The following is a 24,813-nucleotide window of genomic DNA, read 5'->3' on the forward strand; positions in this document are numbered from 1 at the left end:
GCACAGAATACATAGTGTACAGTGCTCACTTTATATTTACAAGTATTTGCACTGTAAAAAAACAAAAGAAACGGTATTTGTCAGTTCACCTAATACTAGTACTGTAGTGCAACTGAAAGTTGAACTTACAAATGTAGAATTATGTCCAAAAAAACCCCTACATTCAAAAACAAAACAATGTAAAATTTTAGAGCCTGCAAGTCCGCTCAGTCCTACTTCTTGTTCAGCCAGTCGCTCAGAAAATCAAGTTTGTTTACATTTGCAGGAGATAATGCTGCCCGCTTCTTGTTTACAATGCCATCTTAAAGTGAGAATGGCACTGTTGTAGCCAGCATCACAAGATATTTACATGCCAGATATGCTAAAGATTCATGTCCCTTCGTGCTTCAACCACCATTCCAGGGGACATGCGTCCATGCTGATGACAGGTTCTGCTCGATAACAGTCCAAAGCAGTGCGGACTGACACACGTTCATTTTCATTATCTGAGGCAGATGCCACCAGCAGAAGGTTGATTTTTCTTTTTTGGTGGTTTGGGTTCTGTAGCTTCTGCATTGGAGTGTTGCGCTTTTAAGACTTCTGAAAGCATGCTCCACACCTCGTCCCTCTCAGATTTTGGAAGGCACTTCAGATTCTTAAACCTTGGGTTGAGTGCTATAGCTATCTTTAGAAATCTCACATTGGTATCTTCTTTGCGTTTTGTCAAATCTGCTGTGAAAGTGTTCTTAAAATGAACAACATATGCTGGGTCATCATCCGAGACTGCTGTAACATGAAATATATGGCAGAATGCAGGTAAAACAATTCTCCCCCAAGGAGTTCAGTCACAAATTTAATTAACACATTATTTTTTAACTAGCGTCATCAGCATGGAAACATCCTCTGGAATGGTGGCTGAAGCATGAAGGGGCATACAAATGTTTAGCCTATCTGGCACATAAATACCTTGCAGTGCCAGCTACAAAAGTGCCATGCAAATGCCTGTTCTCACTTTCTATTGACATTGTAAATAAGAGGGCAGCATTATCCCCTGTAAATGTAAACAGACTTGTTTGTCTTAGTGATTGGCTGAACAAGAAGTAGGACTGAGTGCACTTGTAGGCTCTGAAGTTTTACATTATTTTGTTTTTGAGTGCAGTTATGTAACAAAAAAAATCTACATTTGTAAGTTGCACTTTCATGACAGAGATTGAACTACAGAACTTGTATGAGGTGAATTGAAAAATACTATTTCTTTTGTTTATCATTTTTACAGTGCAAATATTTGTAATCAAAAATACCGGTAATATACACTTTTATTTCAGTTACAACACAGAATACAATATATATATAATATATATATATATATTATATGAAAATGTAGAACATCCAAAATATTTAATAAATTTCAGTTGGTATTCTATTGTTTAACAGTGTGATTAAAACTGCAATTAATCACAATTAATTCTTTGAGTTAATTGCGTGAGTTAACTGCGATTAATCGACACCCCACATTGATATTGTTAAATCTCTTGAATGTGACTGAATACTCTGCTCTGAGGGGAGAGATGGGAGGTTTTTGAGATAGAATCAGAAGAACTGCTGAGTCTGTTTTGGGAGTTTTCTTCTAATTGACTTTGAAATAGTGAATGCAGGTGGTAGTGTTTTCAGATATGCATGGTGAAGGGGGTTTGAGAGGGATGGTTTCATAAAAGAAAACAGCTTGCTCTTTAGATATGTATTGGTATATTTGAGTAGAGGAGCTAAGAAATGATCTAAAGATTTGTTTTGTTTTAGGGGATGGGTAGAATTACAACATAAAATTAGGCTCCATATATTTAGCCTGATTCATGCTATATATATATATATTCATGCTATATTTTTCTTCAGATTATAGTTCATGCTGTGTACTAAACTTCTGTATACTTTCTGTAACTCTTGCTGTCTATCACCAATAAAATTTACTTTAAAAAAACCAAACTGTGGTTCAGTGATCTAACACTTTAATAATTTACGATCATAAAATAGTTTAAAGTACAAAGGTTTTATGCTATGCCAAACTGGAGGCTAAAGCTGTTTTGTCTAAAACATGAGATAATGGAAAGTGTATTGTGGCATGTGAATTACTTTAGCCTCTTTGAGGTAAATGTTTGCTTAACCAGAAAAGAATGTGTTGAGGTCCTTGCCAAAGGAAAGGTATTGCTATACTTTAAATGCAAAGTACTGTAAGTAAACCAGTAAATGTTTCTGTTCTTGTGTTTTAATCCACAAGTTATGAAAGCATTCATTGAATAAGAAATTTAATATATTGTTATTCTTTTTAAAGGGTTTAAGAAAGAACAGGTCATAACTACTTTGGGTCAAGAGAAACATGAAACCAAATATTTTCATGATGGTTGAAGTTTAATATGAGAGAGAGAGAGAGAGGGAAAAAATAGCTATTGCTTACATGAAATTTCCTTCAAAGCCAGAAAACTCAATTCCTAGCTTACCTTCAGTATTTCTTTTGTCTGGTGGCTCCTGTGATGTACTGTTCTTAATCACGCATTACTGTAAATAGTAAAGTGTATCAATAACTCCTGTCATCCATGCAATGTGGTTATTGGCAAAGAATAATTATACAGCATGTTTAAAAACAAAAACAAAAAAAAAAACACGGAGTGAAGAGCAACTAAGGGAAATGTCCCCCTTGTACATAAAATTTATTTTGTATCTCAACTTTATTTGCCTTTAACTGATTCAGTAGTTTAGTAGTAATTTAATAATCCTAATTTCAGTTTCAAAACAGGAGTCACGTCACTCAGATCACATTTTAATAATATCTGGGCATCTGTTAGATGTTGCAATTATATTAAGTATTAGAAACAGGGTTTGCATTGTAGAAGACTTTTGAAAATTCTTTTCCCCACAACACCACCGTCCAGCTTTTTTTGGTTTTGAGGTTTATAAAGACCGGTGAGGATATGGTAGTTTTAGGATGTAATTGTAGGGAATATGCTCAGTTTACTTTTTATTACTGTGGCATAACTTGTGTTACGTAAAGCTGATGTCAGTACTGGCTCCGAATATATCCTTCCTGGAGGGTGAAAAGGCTTCCTTATATGGAAAAGGCCGGCTGATCCAAATCACGTGACCCTGGCAGAACACTCACGTAAGTGGAGTTTTCTGCTGGGAGTGTTTGCAGCTGATGCTGTGAGGAGAGGCTTTGGCTGAGGGGTGTCGGAGAATAACAGAGTTCTCACTTTTTGTTTGGGTACAGCAAGTCAGATACTTTATTTTCTCTAACAATTGCTTAGAGGGAGAGAGCTAAACAGGTCTCTCTACAGGTAAACAATTATAGCAAACCTTTATACCTTTCATTACAGACAATAATAAGCAACAGCTGCATTTTGTTTATACATAGGCCATCTTGATCTCTTATTTTTCTCACTTGTTTTGACTCTAGTCTACATACAATATTTTCTACACATTATCTACACAAGGTCGCAACAACTTCTCACACAGTTCTTTCCCACTCCCCTCACACAATCCTCGCTTCTACAAATCTCGCGTTATTAGGGTTATAGTTAGCCTGACACTTGCTAACGAACTGTCATGCATTGCATCCCCTTCCTGTCAGTTCTTTCTCTGCTTCCACAACCCCCCCTTTTGTACTACTAGTACAACAAACATTCTCAAATCTCTATTTGCATTAAATCTCGGAATTCAGATTCTACATCAGATTCTTCAACCTTAGGGGTTTTGATTGGATGTAATGACAATGTATGATGAGCATGGACATGAAAGGTACTACTATTATTACATCCTTTACAACAACAACAACATAATCCTAAACTAACTAATAGCAATACATGCAATAACATTCCCATAGCAATAATATGATGGGGTTTTTGTACAGTTTTAGTCATAAAGCACAATACATCATACTTAGTACATAAAATAGACACTCTATAAGCTGTATGAAAGGCATACTTTTCAACTTGATATATATTTTGAAGCATGTGAATTTGCCCTTGTATTTCAGAGATTCTCTGAACCTCTGGTAACAGTGAAAGCAAATTTTTGAAATCAATCAGGTACTAAACTAATCCAATTAAAGGGTATCTGAAACCTAAGGACTACTTGCAAAATTCTATCTGCAGGCCAGTAGATAATATGATTGCCTGCAGTGGTAGTGAGATTAAAATGTATGTCTTGCGATGTGGTGGCATTAACATACACACAGCTATCATTAGCTTGAAAAAGTAAGTGTCCTGTCAGGGTAGTTCCTTGTCCCCTACCCTCCCAGCAAACGTAGTCATGAAGAGTAACAAGTGCTCCTGGCTTCAGTTTACAGATACACTGAAGCTGTGGGGGTTCTAACTGCCAAAATGTCCATTGACTCCCTAACCCCATCCAAATATCAGATGTAATCCCAGGAGCACTGACTAAAAATCGATTGGGCACACCAGGAGGTCTAATTTCCCAGATGTCTCGGTGAATTACCCAATTCCACATGCATCCTCCCCATGGACGCGGCAGGATTCGGTATGTGGGAGCCCACACCCCCCCAACCGGTTCATATGCTTGGAAGGAGCACTGAGAACATCTGCACTTCCACCCAGAAAGTCTCCAAGTATGTTTCCAGGGCCACAGATCAGATGGTACTCCTGATGTGTCTGTAAGGGCAGTGGGCCAAGCCTGATGCTCTAGATCATTCCGAATGGCCATTAGCTGGTCATTCAGGAAATCCTGAATTTCTGAACATGCTAGATCCCACTGCAATGCCTTCCCAGCCTCAGTGATATTCAATACCATCTCTGTCAGCAACTTCTGGGTCATAGAACTAAGGGCGGAAATAACATGTAACTCACCAACTCCAGCCTGTACGTGGGTTAGTTGTGCTCCAGAAACAAGGCCAATGGCCTTCTCTAGTTGCCCCAATTTCTCATCATGTTCTTGGTTCTTAAAAATATTCCAAACTGCTGCTGCACTATTGGCCCCATCCCATAGGGATCCGGTCAAGTCTCTCTTCTTTCTAGAGGAAATAACCCAAGCCCTCTGTTGTGCTAATCTAATGGCAGCCCCCTGTGAGCAATTTGGGTATGTAGAGGTAATCTGGAAACTGGATAAGGGCAATGAAAATTTAACAGTCCCTAGTGTAGTGTTAATCACAGTCCATTGATATCCTAATACATCTCTCTTTGGTGTAGTACTGTACCACATCTGTTGGTTGAACACCTTTATGTACTTCCGGGAGGCATTGATATTAATGGCATAAGAAGGGGTGTATTGCAATCAGGTACCGGTCACATTATTAGTCACTGGAATAATTTCTATGCAGGTAAAATTTCCAGTGGCAAAACAAACTCTGGGTATTCGTTTAATTGTTCACTAATTGGATGACCAAATAACAATAAGGGCCTCTCTCATTTAACACAGTGCAAATTCCAGGAACATTCGCTATAGAACCCATCAATTGCAATTACAGATTCTTGGGGTTCACTGGTAGTGATGATATATACTTTTATCTCCACTGATCCATTCAATTGTTCGCTTATATGGGATATCCTGAACCTTAAAAATATTTTTTTTCAAACAATATTTAAATAAATCACTAAAGTGTGAAGGCCTTAGTCATTGGTTTTATCAAATATATGGCATTGTCTGTATTTGGATGTGTTACAGGGTAATAGTGTAATGGAGGAGATGGCAGGGGCAATGGCAACAAGGTGACTTTGGTACTTATCATTTAAAATCAAGTTAGGGAGGGCAATACATGCTGAAGGACTTATCCAAAACACAGGGCGCAGCCTGTAGAATAAACCCCAAAATCCAATCAATACCACATTCCCAAGCATGGGTCCCACAAGTTTCTTCCTACCAGTGTGTAATTCTTTGTTTCTTCACCAGGGTCAGTCTCTTGTAGTTAGGAATGTCTCTTGTAGTCAGGAATTCCTGGACTTTGTGGTTTCAATGAAGCAAGTGTTCCTTCTTCTCTTTTCCTGAAACAGTGTGGTTTAGTATCATACAGGGGAGAGGTTACCAGCACATCACCCTGTAATGGTTTTGCTTCTTCTAGAAAAATCCAAAGGCACGTAGGTCTGTCAGTGGACAAGGGAGAGGTTACTAGCACTTCACCTTGTCTTTTTTTTCTTTTTCCTGCTGTCCAGAAGGCATCAGCCGGAGAGTCCTCCCGAGGTGGAGGGGTCTTTTTACAGTGAGAAGCATGGGTACAGGCAGGTAGTCCTTGGCACTTCACAGCAGTGTTGGTGGTTAACAGGACTTGTAAACGGCCTTTCCGGTGTGGAGCCAAAGCAGTCTTTCGTTGATGGACTTTACGTAGACTCAGTCTCCTTGTTTCAATGAATGGCAGGGCTACTAGGGTCTTTGGGTAGCACTTCTTTTATCTGTGAGAAAAGAAACCTAACACATTTCATTAATGCCTGGCAGTGTTTTGCAGATCTCATAGTTGCTTGGGCACATTCAGGCCCCCCTTTTCTTGGCTGTCAGCCAAGTCTTAGCTGTGGGCAGTGTCCTTGGATGGGGCCAGCATCTTATCTTTGGACTGAGCTTGCTAGCTATTTTTTCCAGTTAACTCGTTCTGTTCTTTTTCCTTCTTCCCTTCTTGGCTTCTTTTAACCTACAAAGGAAACTTCCACTCTTCACTCATACACCTTTTCCCAACAATGAACGCGTACACATTGCCATTATACAGTACATTAGTCTTATTACTCAATGTATGCCATGTACACCCTTCCAGTAAAATAACTTTATTACAGAGCTTTGGAGCAACAAACCAGGACAAGCACACCCACTTTTGAGGAGTCCACTTGATACAACCTCTGGTGTTCAATAGCTTTCCTCCCTCCCCACTCTCTGGCTAGAAATCTGAGGTAGCCAGAAGGATCCCATGGGCAATATGGGGAGTGGGTTAACCTTCCATGTCCTTGCTTCCAAAGACTGTTGGTATGCAAATTTTAACAACATTTTTTTTTTTTCAATTAAAAATATCTGGCCAATGAAGTTTCTTTTTCTTACTTAAGCAAATGTATTAGACTTTAGTATATCACATTTTCCTGATTTATCCAAACACTTTGTATTCCAAGTTGAATAAAACAAGTATCTGCTTTTTGATTTAACCCTTCTATTTAATTTTGAACTAGACTGTCTTATGAAAATATTAAACCCAACAATTCTGGCCACAAGACAAACACCACAAGACAGGACATAGAACACACAAATAATTCCTATTGTACCAGTAAATGCATGGTACATTGAATGCTGTTCAGCTGGCATCCGTTTTCTCTGATGATCTGAAAGACAAAAGAACAGAGGTCTACCCCTTCTGGATAGTCAGTCATTGCTTAAAATATTTCCTTTATATACACATACTCTTGTTGATTTTAGACAAAACAGAGGAATTACCCCATATTTCCTTGTATTTGTTTCATAGGCAGCCCAGGTTTCAGTGGCTTCTACCATATTAGTTAGAAAATTGCATTAATACAGATGCTTTCTGGCTTGCTTCCAGATCCAAAGCTATCCACAGCTTAAAAATTCTTACGTAAAAAGGGACACAATTGACTTTCCCAGACTTTTGATTGCCTTTTACTTCTGACTCCTGCTTTCAAACACCCAGTGATGTGAAAGAGACAACACAACCTATATTGGTAGGTTTGCATTTCTTTTACCTCTGCTACAATATACACTGCACATGTTCTGGGGAAAATGCACATCCTCTTCACAATTTAATTTTTACAACACTAGCCACATCAATTTCTACACAAGATGTAACTATTTCTTTTGTGCTTACAAAATCTCCATGCACCCCTAGTAAAGTGACAGCTCGACCACACAGAGCCAGAGGCACTGTCCTTCTCTCTCTTTTTACCAGATCTTTTATCTATTTTGTTACCCAAAAACAAATTCAAATCTTTTATTCTCCTGGCTTTGACTACCCTGCTGCAGCCACAACCTTTTTTGAACACCGGGAAAAGGCCATTTACTTAACATATAATCCAAAGGGCTATCCTTAGAGGGTTTTACCAGAGACCCACCTATCTGCCTGCTGACACTCTAACAGAGAATTACACAGAGAACAGAGGGAATTATGGCCTAATAGGATCCTATTACAGGAATTTCTACTAATACTGACTGCTACAGGGGACAGGACAGAAGGATCCCAATTCGACCTCAGAGCTTCATCGCACGCGATGGCTGCCACTCTGAGGAATTACGAATGAGAGGCTCAGTTCCGTCCACACACCTAACGCCCAAGTGTATAAGACAGAAATTCATTAACCGGAGTCGCCAGTAACTGTCACCGAAATATCGGGTCCACCTAGCTGAGAGCCAATAACAGCCAGACAGGGATAAGGAAGAGTTGCTTTATTCTGCAGAAGAAAGGAGAGCCTTGCACCTTGGTACAAAGACTCTGTCTTACACACATTTTACCATTCCAATTATTATCCTGGGGATTTGAAATCCCCATGCTTATAATTACTTACTCCTTTCCTTCCACTATGCCCTCAAAGTTTCCAACCTGTTCTCCAATCTCTCTATCTGTTGCCTGCCCGCTTGGGCCCGATCCTGCTTTTCTCGCTGAACCGTCCCTTCCATGGGCACCGGCTTTTTCACTACCAATTTAGCTAGGAGGGTGGGCTTCTCAACTAGCCCCCACCCTTCCTGGTCTCTTCTCTTAAACATTCTTACTCACAAGGCTACCCAAGTCCTCCCTCATGAGGCTTGCCACTTGGGCAAAACGCATGGCCCATTGGCGTTTAACTATTCAGTTTTCTCTTGTGGCAAACACACTGCTGTTACAGCATATGCAAACACAAATGGTTAAATTCTGACAAGTCCCTGAAGGACTGGTACTTGCTTAGCCAGTGCTTCCTTTTCTGCCTGGAAGTCCTGTCTCAAGGCTTGCAACTTGCTCTGGGCGTAGGTTTGAGTTGCTGCCTGGTTCATGATCTATGCTCTTAATTGCTCAATTCTAGTTATCAAGGACACAACTCTTCCCTTTTCTCCAACTTCTCTATTGCCCAGTCCTGCTACGACTGGGGTAGATCCACCTGACACCCTTCCCGGTCAACCGGGGTGGAGAGAGGAATGCTAAATCCCTCTCCGGTTCTCAGACTTACTGCGAGTGAGAGTAGGGGCACTTTCATACTCACACACGTACGTCCAGACTGGCCACGTCTGTGTATAACGTTCAGAGAAGGTGCTGTGCAATCTCCAACTTGCTTCCTCTCTTGGGAGGGCAGTTCTTTTACACCCTGAGGTCTCCTGGGGCGTCTTTTCAGTGATTCCAGTCCAGGCCGGCTGCCTGTGGCTTCTTCAGCGTCCCCAAACCACGCCGGCTCCAGGGTCGCAAAGGCAGACTGTTGGATCTCACTGGACAATTAAGCTTTGCAAATGTAATCTCAGCACTGTAACTTGTATTGCCTTTGGTTTGACTATATCTATATTTTTTTCACAGCCAGCTGGGGCCGAAAGCAGTTTTTCTTTGTACTTAGCCTGGTCTGCATTGATTCTTGACCTTGAACGCAGATTAACTTTCTCTTTATCTCTGGACCAAGCTGAATTTCAAATTAACCCGTTCCTTTCCTCAATATACAAATTGCTCCCATTGTGTGTCAGAGGCTTTTTGGTGATTAAAAGCTCCTCTGAGATGTATGATCTTATCTAGATTGAAGGTACCTTCTAGTGGGCATTGTTTAGATGAATTTTCACGCGTGTAATGATTCCAATTTTCTAAAAACCTGCAGGTTTTAGGACCATAATGTACGTACATGAAATAAGCTGGGGTACCCTTAGGGGGTGAGAGGGAATCCTTAGACTGTCCCCCACCCGTTTTCCAATCACACACACAGGGAGGGTGCCCTGTCCGCTCTAGCGGCACATAAACTAAGGATCTCTCCCTACAGGGTACTCACACAGGAGAGGCTAACGAGGATGGCCACGACCCTCCTACACCTCCCTTCAGCAAAGAGCGTCGGCTAGTCTCAGAGAGACGGCGCTGCTTACTCTCGTTGCATCCAGTGAGATGATCAGACTGTCAGTGGATCACACAGAGAGGAAAAGGGGAGGGAAGATGGGTTCACACACTCCTAGACCCAGGTAGCCTCCTCGCCGGACGATGCCAGGCCGAGTTAGCCCACCGTGGGTCGGATCTCCTAAAAGATCCTCTAGTTACCGGGCTTGCGTTAGAGTAGTTCTGGTCACGAGCCAAAAGACTTCGCAGAGTACTCTGGGCGTCTTCCGGTAACTCTCAGTTCACACTGGTGTACACACACACACATACCAAGGCCTCTATTTCCAGGTACTATTCCCAAGTACCACGATGCATCTACACTATGAGGCGGTAACAACCCCTCAGCACCAGTGCATACCCATGCATCTCTCATATGCATATATGGGGGCGGCCAAACTAACAGGTCCCCAGAACCGCATACAACTACCTTATTGGGGGCGGCAAAACAATTCCCCAGAACCGCTCTGCATCTGACCTTGCTGCACAGTCAATAAGTTCGGATGGCGTGAGCCCAACAGGGACAGACGGCCCCATGGACAGTCCTCCTCTGACACCCCAATAGAGATTTCAGAAGGTCTCCTACCTCTATTGTGGTGCCATGGGGTTCAAAGGGGAACGATCCGTAGCAGCTGCCAGTACCTCTGCGGGCGTTGCCATCCCGGACGAGCCCCCAAATTGTCGGAGAATAACAGAGTTCTCACTTTTTGTTTGGGTACAGCAAGTCAGATACTTTATTTTCTCTAACAATTGCTTAGAGGGAGAGAGCTAAACAGGTCTCTCTACAGGTAAACAATTACAGCAAACCTTTATCTTTCATTACAGACAATAATAAGCAACAGCTGCATTTTGTTTATACATAGGCCATCTTGATATCTTATTTTTCTCACTTGTTTTGACTCTAGTCTACATACAATATTTTCTACACATTATCTACACAAGGTCGCAACAACTTCTCACACAGTTCTTTCCCACTCGCCTCACACAATCCTCGCTTCTACAAATCTCGCTTTATTAGGGTTACAGTTAGCCTGACTCTTGCTAACGAACTGTCATGCATTGCATCCCCTTCCTGTCAGTTCTTTCTCTGCTTCCACAGGGGTAAATGGCAAGATTATGCCATTTTTCAAAACATGATTCACATAATGGGGATCATACATTGTCTAAATTGTGTCCAAGCAATTTTACCTTTACAAGATAGCTGTAAACGCCTCCAATATAAATTTGTTCTAACAGTTTCAGCCTATATGATCTCTTTTCTACCTGTCTAATAAGCTGTTGACAATTTAAAAGCAAGTATGTTAAACTAATATTCAGTGTTAAGCATGTAAATTAAACCTTTAATATTAGAGCCTTAAAGCATGAAAAATTATGATTACATCTGTTTATTTACTTAGCATACTATAACTGCAACCGGTACAGGAAAACAATTTGTGCATTGAGTTTTTTTTATTTAATTCAAAATCAGGTTTTGGTCCTCTTAGTTCAGTCTTCAGAGAAACTTACATTTCGCTCATTCCTATATTTTTAGGATAAAGTGTTAAGCTTTAAAATGTTTGATTTAGATGGACAGTAACATTGGTTTGTAATTAAAATGGTTTCCAATTGAAAATTAGTCTTACCAAGATGATTTACAACTAATGATTATGTTCATTTCTGGAAATTAAGAAAATGCATATTACATCCTCGATGCTATAAAAGTTAAAATAAACTTTAAATTATTTTTTTAAGCTATGATGAACTGCATACCAGTAAAAGCCTTCTAGACAATTTGAAAGACAAGGTAGTAATTGAATACCCAACATTACTTGTGGTATTGAAGAAACTCAAGAATGATATGGGAGTTCTTGGCCAAGGTAAGCATAAATTTATTTCCTGTTATGCTACACTTAAATATTTTAGCTGAATAAACAATAATTAAGGATACATCCTTTTATTAGTCTCAGGAATGTACAGTATGTTTTGTATTTGCCTCTAAATTTAAAATATTGCCAGAAAAAATCTATTCTTCTTCGAGTGCTTGTTCACGTCCATTCCACATTAGGTGTGCGCGCGCCGCGTGCACGAATCGTCGGAACTTTTTCCCTCAGCGGCTCCCGTCGGGCCCGCAGGGTCCCCTTCCCGCCAGAGCGGCGCCCCGCCCTCGCGTATATATATCCCTGCAGGCCCGACCCTCCCTCAGTTCCTTCTTACCGCCCGTGGCGACGTTGGAACAACTCTGTCTCTCGCCTGAGAGTGTCCCTTAGCATAGCCATTAGCAGTAGTTAGCAGTTCATAATTACAGTTAAGAGTTTTAGTGTTAAGTAGTTGTTTAGTTCTTCTAAGGACCAAAATCACTTGGTGATAGGGGTTTGGTCAACCCCGGCACCGGCCCTGGGCGGCGGGGCATGCCGCACGCCCAAGGCTTTAAGGCGTGTGCCGCGTGCCGCAGGCCTATGCCAGTGAGCGACCCGCACGAGTCGTGTCTCCGTTGCCTCGGGGAAGCTCACCAAAAGGAGCGCTGTAAAATTTGTAAGGCCTTCAAGCCCAGAACCAAGAAAGAGAGGGAATTTCGCCTTAGACAGCTCCTCATGGAGGCGGCATTACAGCCCTCCTCTTCCGCGGCACCGTCCGCTTCGGTGCGGAGCGCCCCGGCATCGGTCCGCGACCCGACACCGGCGGCGCAGACTAAGCCCGCGGCACCGCCAAGGCGGGAACATGCCCGGCACCGATCTTCTTCGCCGGCCAAGGCAAAGGGCCAGCCTAAGACCCGGGGACGCTCCCCTCATAAGAAGGCGGCACCGGCGAAGCCCGCAAGTGCGGCCAAGGCCGTAACGGCCCCGGTACAGATCCCGGCACCAGTGGCTCCGGCGCCGAAGGGCCCGTCGAGCCCCGGGACGAGCGCGTCGAGTGCGGAGGATGGGCTGGAGGAACTGTTGGAGCAGCCCTCCACCCCGGACACATTTGAGGCGGCAAAGGACCTCATCGAATTGTCCTCCGAAAGCACACTCCGCGCTGCAGACATTCCGCCGCGGCTGCCATCCAAGGGCAAACCGGCGATGATGCGCCCGTCGCGGTCGCCATCTCGGCACCGTTCACGGCGCCGGTCCCGGTCGAGCTCCGCCTCGGTGGACTCCCGGCTTCCCGCCGCACAACGGGCCGCGAAACAGTCAGGGCCCGATGCGAGCGTGGCACCGCCTCAGCAACCCGGCTCGAGCAGGCGCCGGGACGCTTCGATGGCGAGACTTCCAAGACCACCCTCCCGCAGCCGCTCCCGGTCCCGCGGTCAACGGTACCGTTCCCGGTCCAGATCGGCACGCCGGTACTCACGGTCCCGGTCCAGACGGCACCGCTCCCCGACACCGGACCGGCACCGCCCCACGGCACCGCCATGGCCCTCTAGGTCACCGTCCCTAGCGTCGGAAGAGGACTCGGGCCTTTCCAGATATGGCCGCAGAGGGCATGCCGCTAGAGAACACGAGGCCTCTTGGCAACCACATTGGAACCATCCTGGGCAGTGGCCATTCTGGACACCGTGGGCCTATCATCAGCAAGGCCCTCCATCCAGGACTTCGAGGTCGGGTCCCTCAGGAGACCGGTCCCGCTCCCCACGGTGCCGCCCTACCTCCCGTGCGGAGGCCACGGTCTCCAGACCACCGGATGCAGAGAGGGCGGACTCGGCACCGAGCTCGGCACCGTCCCTGACTCGGGACAGGGGGCGCACCCCGGAGGGACGCCCCACCGAGGAGGAGATACAGGAGGACGAGGAAGCTCAGAAAGCCATGACCTCCTCCTCCTCCCCGGACGAGGCCGTGGCGGGCACAACAGTATCCGGCCCTCCCCCTATTGACCACCGGGCTCACCAGGACTTGCTCCGCCGGGTGGCCCTTAATTTGGGTCTACAAGCAGAGGAGACGGTTGAGCAGGAGGATCCGATGGTGGACATTCTGAGCCCAGAGGGTCCCTCCAGGATCGCGCTCCCGCTTATAAAAACGGTCCAGGCGAACTATAAGACCGTATGGCAAACGCCAGCCTCCTCCGCGCCAACCGCAAAAGGCGTAGAACGGAAGTACTTCGCCCCGTCCAAAGGGTTCGACTTTCTCTTCTCCCACCCGGCCCCATGTTCGCTGGTCGTCTCGGCGGTTAACGAACGGGAAAGACATGGCCAACAGGCCCCGGCACCCAAGGCCAAGGAGGCAAAACGACTAGACCTTTTTGGCAGGAAGGTCTATTCGTCCGGGGGCCTCCAGTTGAGGATAGCTAATCAGCAAGCGATCCTAAATAGACATAACTTTAACTCATGGGCTTCGGTGTCCAAGTTTAAAGACGCCTTGCCTCAGGGTTCACAACCTGAGTTCGCGGCGCTAGTGGACGAGGGGAAGGCGGTAGCCAAAACGTCGTTGCAGGCCTCACTTGACTCTGCCGACGCAGCTGCTAGAACAATTGCGTCGGGCGTAGTGATGAGACGTTCTGCATGGCTGCAATCCTCGGGCCTTCCCCCGGAGGTGCAAAATACCCTCCAAGACTTGCCGTTTGAGGGTACGGGTCTTTTCTCAGAGCAGACTGACGCCAGGCTACACAGCCTCAAGGACTCTCGGGCTACCCTTAAGTCCTTGGGGATGCACACCCCTGTGACACAGAGGAAGCCGTTCAAGCCCCAACCTCCTCAAAGGCAGTATCATCCTCGCCCTCGTCAGGAACCATACCGTAGACGGGGCAGGGACAATAGACGTAGGCGCAACAATACGCCTAGCCAAGGCCAAAACCAGGGCCAAAACAAGACGCAGCCGGGAAATAAACAAGGATTTTGAAGCTGCGATCGAGGACAGCGTACCCATCCCTTCTCCGGATCCACCCCTAGGTTTCAGGGACCGCCTGTCCCATTTTTCCCGTGCCTGGTCTCATATAACATCAGACCGCTGGGTCCTGCGCACGGTGGAATCAGGTTACACCCTACAGTTCTCCTCGACCCCTCCCTCCCACCCACCGCCCCCGTCCCTCTTCAGGGACCCCTCTCACGAGCAACTCCTCATACAGGAGGTACAAACCCTCCTCGAGGCGGGGGCGGTGGAGGAGGTTCCTCTGGACTTCAGAGGAAGAGGGTTCTATTCCAGATACTTCCTCATCCCCAAAGCCAAAGGGGGCCTCCGTCCTATCCTGGATCTCCGCAAGCTGAACCAGTACTTGCAGAAGCCACGGTTCCGTATGGTCTCCCTTGGTACCATCATCCCTTCCCTGGATCCGGGGGATTGGTACGCTGCCCTCGATATGAAAGACGCTTATTTTCACATTGCCATTCGCCGAGCTCATCGGCGTTTCCTACGCTTCACGGTCCAACAGCGCCATTTCCAGTTCACGGTCTTGCCCTTCGGCCTTGCAACAGCCCCGCGTGTCTTCACGAAATGCATGTCGGTGGTAGCCGCCTTTCTTCGAAAAAGACGGATGCGCGTCTACCCGTACCTGGACGATTGGCTCCTGGCGGGCCGGTCGGAGGCAGAGGTCCGCGGCCATGTGACGCTGGCATTGCAAGTATTCCGCGAACTCGGGCTGTTGGTCAATGTGCCCAAGTCATCGCTAATCCCCACACAGAGGCTGGATTTCATAGGGGCAACCCTGGACTCGGTAGAGGCACGGGCAAGTCTTCCCGTATCCCGATTCCTGGCTATCAAGGAGGCCGTGACCTCCGTTCAACGATTCCCGACGACCACAGCCAGATGTTGCCTGCAACTCCTGGGTCACATGGCGGCGTGCACGCACGTAGTCGGGCTCGCCCGTCTCCGGCTCCGACCGCTGCAGCTATGGTTGGCTCAGACATATCGCCCCAACAGAGACCCCTTGGACATGGTCGTCACAGTCCCGGCTCGGGTATCGGATGCCCTCAGTTGGTGGCTCAACCAGCAGCAGGTTTGCGCAGGGGTCCCATTCACCGCCCCACAACCAACTCTGACGCTAGTGACAGACGCGTCGGACCTGGGTTGGGGTGCGCACCTAGGGGACCAGCGCACTCAGGGTTTGTGGTCCAGGGAGGAGCGGCTGCTCCACATCAACCTAAAGGAGCTGAGAGCGGTTCGCCTCGCCTGCCAGACCTTTCACGCCACCATAAAAGGACACAGCGTGTCAGTTCTGACAGACAACACTACCGCGATGTTTTACATAAACAAGCAGGGCGGGTCCCGGTCCTCTCCCCTCTGCCGCGAGGCTCTCCTCCTCTGGGACTTCTGCATAGCCCATTCAGTACAACTTCAGGCGGCGTATCTTCCCGGGGTACAGAACGGGCTGGCGGACCGTCTCAGTCGGTCCTACCTCAGGCACGAGTGGCGGCTGAGACGGGACGTCCTCCGGTCCATTTTCCTGAGGTGGGGGTTTCCCCAGGTAGATTTATTTGCCAGCAAAGACAACAGTCAGTGCCCGCAATTCTGCTCGTTTCAGGGTCACAGCCCAGGCTCAGTGGCAGACGCCTTTGCTATCCCATGGGGCGGGAGCCTGAAGTACGCCTTTCCCCCGTTCCCACTCATTCACAAGGTCCTCCTGAAGGTCCGCAGGGACAGGGCGACGGTTATCCTAGTCGCCCCGGCGTAGCCACGCCAACACTGGTTCACAACTCTGGTGGAACTCTCCGTGACCTCTCCGGTGGCCCTTCCCCTACATCACGACCTCATCACTCAGGATCGAGGTCGCCTACTCCACCCGAACCTGTCAGCGCTACATCTCACGGCATGGCTACTCTCTGGCTAAGTGGGGTGGAGCACAGGTGTTCCCACGAGGTTCAGCAAATCCTACTTGGTAGTAGGAAACCCTCCACGAGGGCAGCCTACCTGGCTAAGTGGAAGCGCTTCTCCTTGTGGTGTGCGCCTCACCACTCGCAGCCTTTACAGGCCTCGATACCTCTGATCCTCGACTACTTGCTGCACCTCAAGCGTCAAGGCCTCGCCCCCGCTTCTATTAAGGTGCATCTGGCCGCCATTTCGGCGTTCCACCCTGGAGAATCGGGCAGATCCGTATTCTCCAACCCCACGGTGGTCCGTTTCCTCAAGGGTCTGGAGCGGGTGTTTCCCTACTCACGCCCTCCTATTCCCCCGTGGAACCTCAATCTGGTTCTCACAAAACTTATGGGGCCCCCCTTTGAACCCCTGGCCTCTTGCTCCCTCACGCACCTTTCGTGGAAGGTCGCGTTCCTTGTGGCCATTACCTCGGCTAGAAGAGTGTCCGAGTTGAGGGCCCTCACCTCGGAGCCCCCTTATACCATCTTCTACAAAGACAAGGTGCAGCTTAGGCCTCACCCTAGATTCCTCCCGAAGGTGGTTTCGAATTTTCACATGGGGCAGGACATTTGTTTACCAGTATTCTTCCCTAAGCCCCATACGGACCCGAGCCATCGCAGCCTGCACACCCTGGATGTTCGGCGGGCATTGGCCTTTTATCTGGACCGTACCCGACCTTTCCGTAAGTCGTCTCAGCTGTTCGTGGCCATTGCGGAGCGCATGAAGGGCCAACCGATTTCTACGCAACGCCTGTCGGCGTGGATAGTGCACTGCATACGTACATGCTACGAGCTCGCCAACACGCCTGCTCCTCAGATCAGGGCTCACTCCACTAGAGCCCAGGCGTCCTCGACGGCCTTCTTGGCACAGGTCCCGCTCCAGGAGATCTGCAAGGCAGCCACCTGGTCGTCGGTGCATACCTTCACAGCACACTACGCGATCCACCATCAGACTAGAGATGATGCAGTGGTCGGCAAGGCGGTGCTGCAATCAATTATTCCTTGACTCCTACCCTCCTCCAACGGTAAGCTTGCGAGTCACCTAATGTGGAATGGACGTGAACAAGCACTCGAAGAAGAAAAGACGGTTACTTACCTTCTGTAACTGTTGTTCTTCGAGATGTGTTGTTCACGTCCATTCCACTTCCCACCCTCCTTCCCCTCTGTCGGAGTCACCGGCAAGAAGGAACTGAGGGAGGGTCGGGCCTGCAGGGATATATATACGCGAGGGCGGGGCGCCGCTCTGGCGGGAAGGGGACCCTGCGGGCCCGACGGGAGCCGCTGAGGGAAAAAGTTCCGACGATTCGTGCACGCGGCGCGCGCACACCTAATGTGGAATGGACGTGAACAACACATCTCGAAGAACAACAGTTACAGAAGGTAAGTAACCGTCTTTTACAGATTTTGTGAATGATCTGCTTTAATTCCTTTAGGTAGATGGCTTAAATTTTGTGTTTACTCGGTTTACTAGTTTTTAGTACATCTTATGTAGTGTAACCACAGCAATAAAATAATCTTTTGGGACTTTTTTCTAGTCTTATTTATTACATTCCATGGGTAGCAAAGCTGTGTAACACTTGTTGGCGTTAAGGACACAATTTTGTGTAATTTCCCAGTGTAATTTTTCCTCACATTGGACAATTAATTGACATTACAAGTTCAAATGCCTACCAGATAATTCAGAAGATGGAGTTTCAATCAGCTTAAAAGAGCTACATTATCTTTCCAAAAGTAGCTTGTTGTGAACACCTTTTGATGTTAGTTAGTTTAATAAAAGAGGAAAATTCACATTTTGCACTGAAAACTCAAAGGAAATTTTCATTTTTAATTTTTCACTACACATTTTTTTTTGTTCTACTCCACTTCAAACTGCCACTAACAGAAGGAGCACAACTTTTGGAAGAAGGGTGACTAGTTAAGGTGCTCATCGCATCATTTTTAGTGATGCTGATAACAAGTGACGCACAGGCATTTGGTCTTCTGCTCTACAAGAAACACAGGAAACTGTTATCTAAAGATGCCAATATAGGAATGTGGGCTGCTTGTTTGAACGCTAGAAGGTTGAAGTTGCCATCTGGTTGAGAGGAACTTGCTTCCTATTTATACTGCTGATTTAGAAATAAGTTACTGTGCAACAAAGGAAAAGTACAAAATGGATCCAGAAAGACCCCAAAGGCACAAAAAACATAGAGAACAAGGAGGGTGCTGGTATTGGGAATCTAACTAGAAGAAACACAATGGGTAACAATAACATGTGCTTCCTAATTGGTGCATCAACTCAAAGAGCACGTAGGTGATCTGGAAGATCAGGATTGTCAGCACTAGGAATTGAGTATTCAAGCACTGCACCAAAGGAAGCTCCAACAATCCAGTCTGTAATATTGACAAAGCTCTGTGGAGAAACTCCCAAATAGGTTTGCAGCACATCTTTCTTGGGAGACTTAATCACGGCTCTACCTAGATTCAGAATTGGACTGGAGAAAACACTGACTTGTATACCATAGGAAACAGTCCTGCAGTAGCTAAGGAGGATGGTATAGCCTTATTGATGGATTGGTGATTGATTGATTAATCTCGTAGACCACAGTGATCAATAAAGGTTTGGTCTCTTGAGGGCTACAGCATCAGGAGTATTACTGTCAGTATCATTAGAATAAGAGATCCTAGAAGCACATGAGAAGCAATTTGCAAGTTATCACAAGTCCCTTTATTAACAAATCCACTATGCAGATAAACAGTCCCACAAATGTTGAAATGCAATAGCGGATAAAGACTGCAAAGTGTTTAACCGTATGAGTGGCGTCACTCACATCTGATCTCCTGCTGGGGGACCTTGGAGTATCAGTCTTTATCTTCCCCTGCATCATCATTGTCACCTGTGGTTCTCATCCTGACATCTCCCTCTGCATACCCTCTCACCCCACTCCCCAGCACACAGGCTGGACAACACCTTTTTTTCCTGAGTTATGCTTACACCTGCTAAGGCTTGTACATAAGGATTCCAACCCCTTTTTCTTCAGTGGGGAGTGAAAGTATGGATAATTTAGGGGTGCCCCATCTCTCATTGGCTATACCCTTAGTTCCCCTTGTTCTCATTATCACCTACGTAAATGAGTTACCATAACAACTTGAGGTTATTACAGAATACCCAAAAATGTTACTATCAGGCATCTTGTGGTATTAACTGGTACATAGCAATATATTTGCCAGTCGACTGCTGAATAGTTTCCAGAACATCAGCACTTAACCTGTCTTTTACCATAATTTTAATCTTTACTAGTAGAGGGTTATCTTTGGGTCAACTAGTCATACCAACCCATTTCAAGCCTAAAGCCTTGTGTAACTGAGTATTTTACAGGCCTGAGACTTGAAAGCCCTGTGTTACAATATTAATTAATATTTATATTTCACCTCTATATCCTAAATATACTTAATAGCTGTTATTCTTGGCTGCAGTGGGTTAGCCATCTAACTTCCATGACTTTTAACCACTGTTCTGTCTGGATTATAATGGATAATCCTGCTAGATTACCCTCACTTAAAGAAAGGGATGTGATCCTTTCCAGCTGACCTTGAGAGCTTCTGATAAACGACAGAAACTCTAACTTCTCCTGAGAAGTAAGGCACCACATCGGAGGGTGAGACTGAAGTCTTTGTCTTGCAACTACATCCACAGACATTCACTCCAGGAGGAAAAGCAGACACATTACACTTACTGGAACATTTCCGTTCAGTGAGAAACTTTGTCTTCATCTTATCCAGTTTGGCTTGAGCTGAGCCCTTCCCTGTTGAACAGGACCCCCATGTGGTAATAACTGGCATGAGAGAATTTGTTTTAAAATTGATTGAAAAACCAAGTCTGAATAGGGTTGACGTCATTAAACTTATTATTGCCTGATGAGCTATTATAGCAACTGCCTTTGAGCTTATTATCCAAATAAAGTATTGAAAGAAATTCTAACCTTTGTAGTGCTACTGCTTCTCTAACTAGTTGGTTCCATAAGAACTCAGAGTAGAGGATTGGACCAAAGGGAAGAGAAAACTGATGTTGGCCAGAAACCTGAGGAAATGTTGAGGAACGTGTTAGAGATGTGCAAATAAATGTCTTCAAGACAGTGACCATCTATTGCAGGGTTTGTTCAAAAAGCTGCTCTCTTAAAAACTTATATTCCGTGAATGGTAGACACCCATTTCTGGTTTAGCAAACCATGAATTTGCTTAGTCTTTTTATGGCTGTTAATATAGCGCCATGGGTTTGCATAAAAATTCAAGAATGCAGTCCCCCTACCGTAAGGAGCTTACAAACAAGATTAGACATAGCATAGCAAAAGATTATATACTAAAGGGTAACAGTTACAGTAGGGAAAGATCATGCTGTTTTTACCTTTGCACATCTTATTAGTTAACATGTCTTTTTTGTTTTGTTTTTTAATAATGCTCTTAAGCCATGTGCTCAGTTTGGGCTGTATGGCCTGCAGGGCCTTCTCTGTGCATACTAAAGGACTTACCCTTTTATCCAAACCCCTTCTCACCTAGTGGGTGGAAGGGGGAAGTTTGGAAAAATACCACCCTAACACTTGTTCTAATTTAAATGTAAAAAATTCAGTGTTTGATTCAAATATTCCTTTTTAAAATGGGACTATATATAATTTCGGTGTTTTGAAGAATCCTGAAACTGCCCAGAAAGTGGAATTAGTCTTGAAGGAAAATTATCATAACTTTTGAAGCGACCTACATTATTCGATTATTAAGACTTTTTAAAAGCAGAGTTTGCCTCATAAGAGCTCTAGGTGCAACCTTTCTTTTTTTTTCTTTTTTCTTTCTTTTTGTAATGGACTGGAAATCTATTGAAGGTACAAAATAAGATGGAAGAAAAGATATAAAATAAACTGACTAGAGATCATATAACCAGTTGTGAGACTCTTCAGGTTGTTATATATATATATATATATATATATATATATAAACATGTCCCCAAATATACACAATAAGGAGTAATCCATTCAAAGATTGTTAACCAAAAGTCTCTTTAGTTTCTGTTCATTATCATCAGTACCATAACAATCATAGCTTTCATTAAACAGAGTCTTATAATGGGAAGTGTTCGGTAACCTTAATAGGTAATACTACCAACCCCACCCTTAATAAACAATATACTATTTTTAACTATACTATATACTATTTGTAACAAAGAGAAATAAACTACTATTCAAACTTTAAGCCCATTGAGCATCTTTGAGTCAGAAGTTTGTACAACTATTTTCTATAAAGTTGTGATGCTTGACTTGCGTAAAGAAAAAATACAGGTACTCTGCTGTCAGCACACAGGGTCAGTCATGGGTCAAGTTTATAGGGAATTAGACATTTTGTCAAGACTTAAAGGCAAAAACAGTCCTCACTTTGTGCATTAACTCAGTACATATTGGCATATAAATCTTAATTGATTATACACTAGATTTAATGTAGACAAAATGTAACCTCTAATGTTTCTGGGTGAAATGCTTCTATTTTCTTGACCAAATTCCATTGAAAATGTACAGGTGTACACTATGTTCCATGTATTATCTGTGCTTGCCAGCTGCAGAACTTATCTTGACAACATAATAATGATGCTCCATTAGCTCCCTCTTGGTAATATTTCATTATTAAAGAGCAGCTGACACTATATGTCCAGAAAACCTATTTGAATTAATCACTGATCAAACATTGAAAATACCAATGGGGAAAGGGGAGGTTGGCGTGTGTCTCTATCGTAGCCTTACTTTGCTCTAGCTGTAGTTTATATTTAGGTTTGGCAGAATTTGATTTTTTTTTTTATATAATTTTGGTGGATAATATTTTTAAGTGTTTTCACTTTGTACTAATTTTAAATTTTCACAGTTGTGGGAAATTATGGGGAATCAGGCAATAGTAGGGGGTCAGATAATTAGTGACAATAGATGCTGAGACTCAAAAAGTTAATCTTTATAACAGTTAAAACATCACATGTCAAAATATACAAAGCAAATATCTTTAAGCTCTAATAATGTCAAGCATTTTTCTTACTTTGCCTATCTGTAACTTTTGATTATTTTGGATGGAAAATACTGTTTTTTGTGTGCACCATGAAATCGAAGTTTGACAATAAAAAGCAAATCCTATTTTTGTTGCTTATGTGGTGGTGCTGCAAACTGCTGGCATCTGATGACCTCATCTTGGGATGGTAGGAGCATAGGTGCAATTAATGTACTGGGGGTGCTGCTGCACCTCCTGGCTTGAAGTGGTTTCCATCATATCCAGGGTTTACAGTTTCGTTCAATGGCTCTCAGTACCCCACTATACAAATTGTTCCAGCATCCCAGGGTAAGAGTCAGTGCCTGCCGAGTCAGGAAATAAATATGAGTGTGAAGACCAGATTGGAAAATGTGTGCTGCATAATGTGATGTCATTAAGACAGTGAGGTCTGTCCTAAAGCTCTGGGCATCCTGAACCCATAACATCATCTTCTTTGGCTCTCAGGATTCTGCAGCCTCGCCACATCTTTAGGATTGAAACATATAAACACAACACATTATGTGCATCATGTCTTAATTTTTCAACAGGAAACTAGCATGTCTCAAGAGTTCCCTCTTAATCAGAACGCTAACAAAACTTCAAATAATTGATACTGCACATTTCTTTTGGCTTATAAGTATGTGGCAACCAAGAAAGCAGTATTTCAAAACAAATCAGCTCAGGGAATGAACTGAACTTCAGTGGATGGAGGAAAAAGTCACATGGAGGCAAATGCACTCTGCCTTTATTGCTAACGGTAAAGAAATCTATAAGCACTCTTGCTCTGTCCCACGATCATGAGATTCTTCTTGATGCCACCAGTTTGTGTTCATAATCTCACTGTGAAATGGCCATTGTCAAGAAAATAATCGCTGTTATTGGAAAGTAGAAATATAAAGTGTTCTTTCTAGAACACCCATACTCGACCATGAGCAAATAAATGAAAAACAAACAGTGTTGTAATAATGGTCTCCTCTTTTTTTTTTTTTTTGCCCCCCTCAGATGCTAGTGAATCCACTGAGGACTTGGACAGTGACAGTTCATCCCTCTCATCTGAGGAAGAAGGGGAAATACGGGACAGTTCCTGAATAATCTGTTTTGACAGAAGGGGGTGTGATCAGCTTCTTACACTTTTTTTTTTTTTCCTTCATTACATTTATTGTGACAGTTTTTTTGTTTTAAGGGCAACATTTTCAAAACTGGATGCCTAACTTTAGGGTAAGTCCAAGCCATACATTTTCCATAAATCAGCGTAATAATACATATTTCAAAGGTACATTCAGCTTGTGCAGTAATCTTGGGCATCTAGCTCTTATCTTAACCCAGCTCCATATTTCTCAAACAGAGCTTAAAAATCTGGCCATTTACTTAAGTGCCTAACTTTAGGCTCCTATTATTTTTAATAAAATCTTGACCTAAATGTTTTTCTAGTTGAATTTACTTTTTACAATATTTCTTTGCTGTGCTGAGCCTCTGTAGACAGTCATAAATTCTTGTTGACTAATCATTTGGTAACAATGTGTGTGTTTTCATATTTAAGTGCATTGTGCAGGATCCAGTGAGAACATTTTTTTTTTCTGGCTAGAGTAGTAGTGAACTTTTGAATTGTTAGCATGATGTTGTTTTAAATCAGCATAAGTTCGAAAATCAGAACTGAATAAATTCATTAATTGCAGGTAATGCTAATACATTTATGACTTATAAATATTTCTTATTTTGTGTATCTTTGTATTGTGATTTCATCTGCTGAAATCAGACATTGTAAATATTTCCTAGTTTTAATGGAATATCTTCTGAGATTTATCTCTAATTTTAAAATAAATAAAAGATGCTGCATAGAGATTCATGTAACACATTACCTGCTGGCAAAGAACATTTGCTGTGAAATTCTACAGCAGGCTTTGATTATCCCATAATACACATCCATGTCATGAGTCACTTAATACCTGCCAGCCTGTTTTTTGGTTAGATCCTGTGTCTATGGTATTTGCTGTAGGGGGACAGCACACATGGCTGGGGGCAGTAAAGCACCAATACACCTACCTGG

General features: G+C 44.3%; 1 protein-coding gene across 1 annotated transcript in view; it reads left to right on the forward strand.

Moving 5' to 3' along the window:
- Positions 1 to 24,289, forward strand: part of LOC113407228 (box C/D snoRNA protein 1-like) — a 68,856-nt gene extending 44,567 nt beyond the window's left edge. The window contains exons 9-10 of the mRNA XM_026655457.2: positions 11,726 to 11,850; positions 23,769 to 24,289. Of these exons, the coding sequence (XP_026511242.1) occupies positions 11,726 to 11,850; positions 23,769 to 23,854 (211 nt within the window). The 3' untranslated portion in view covers positions 23,855 to 24,289. The remainder of the gene's footprint in view (positions 1 to 11,725; positions 11,851 to 23,768) is intronic.
- The last annotated feature ends 524 nt before the right edge of the window (positions 24,290 to 24,813 follow it).

This window comes from Terrapene carolina, unplaced genomic scaffold, assembly GCF_002925995.2.
Source record: "Terrapene carolina triunguis isolate 2854851 unplaced genomic scaffold, T_m_triunguis-2.0 Scaffold210, whole genome shotgun sequence".
Classification (NCBI taxonomy): domain Eukaryota; kingdom Metazoa; phylum Chordata; order Testudines; family Emydidae; genus Terrapene; species Terrapene triunguis.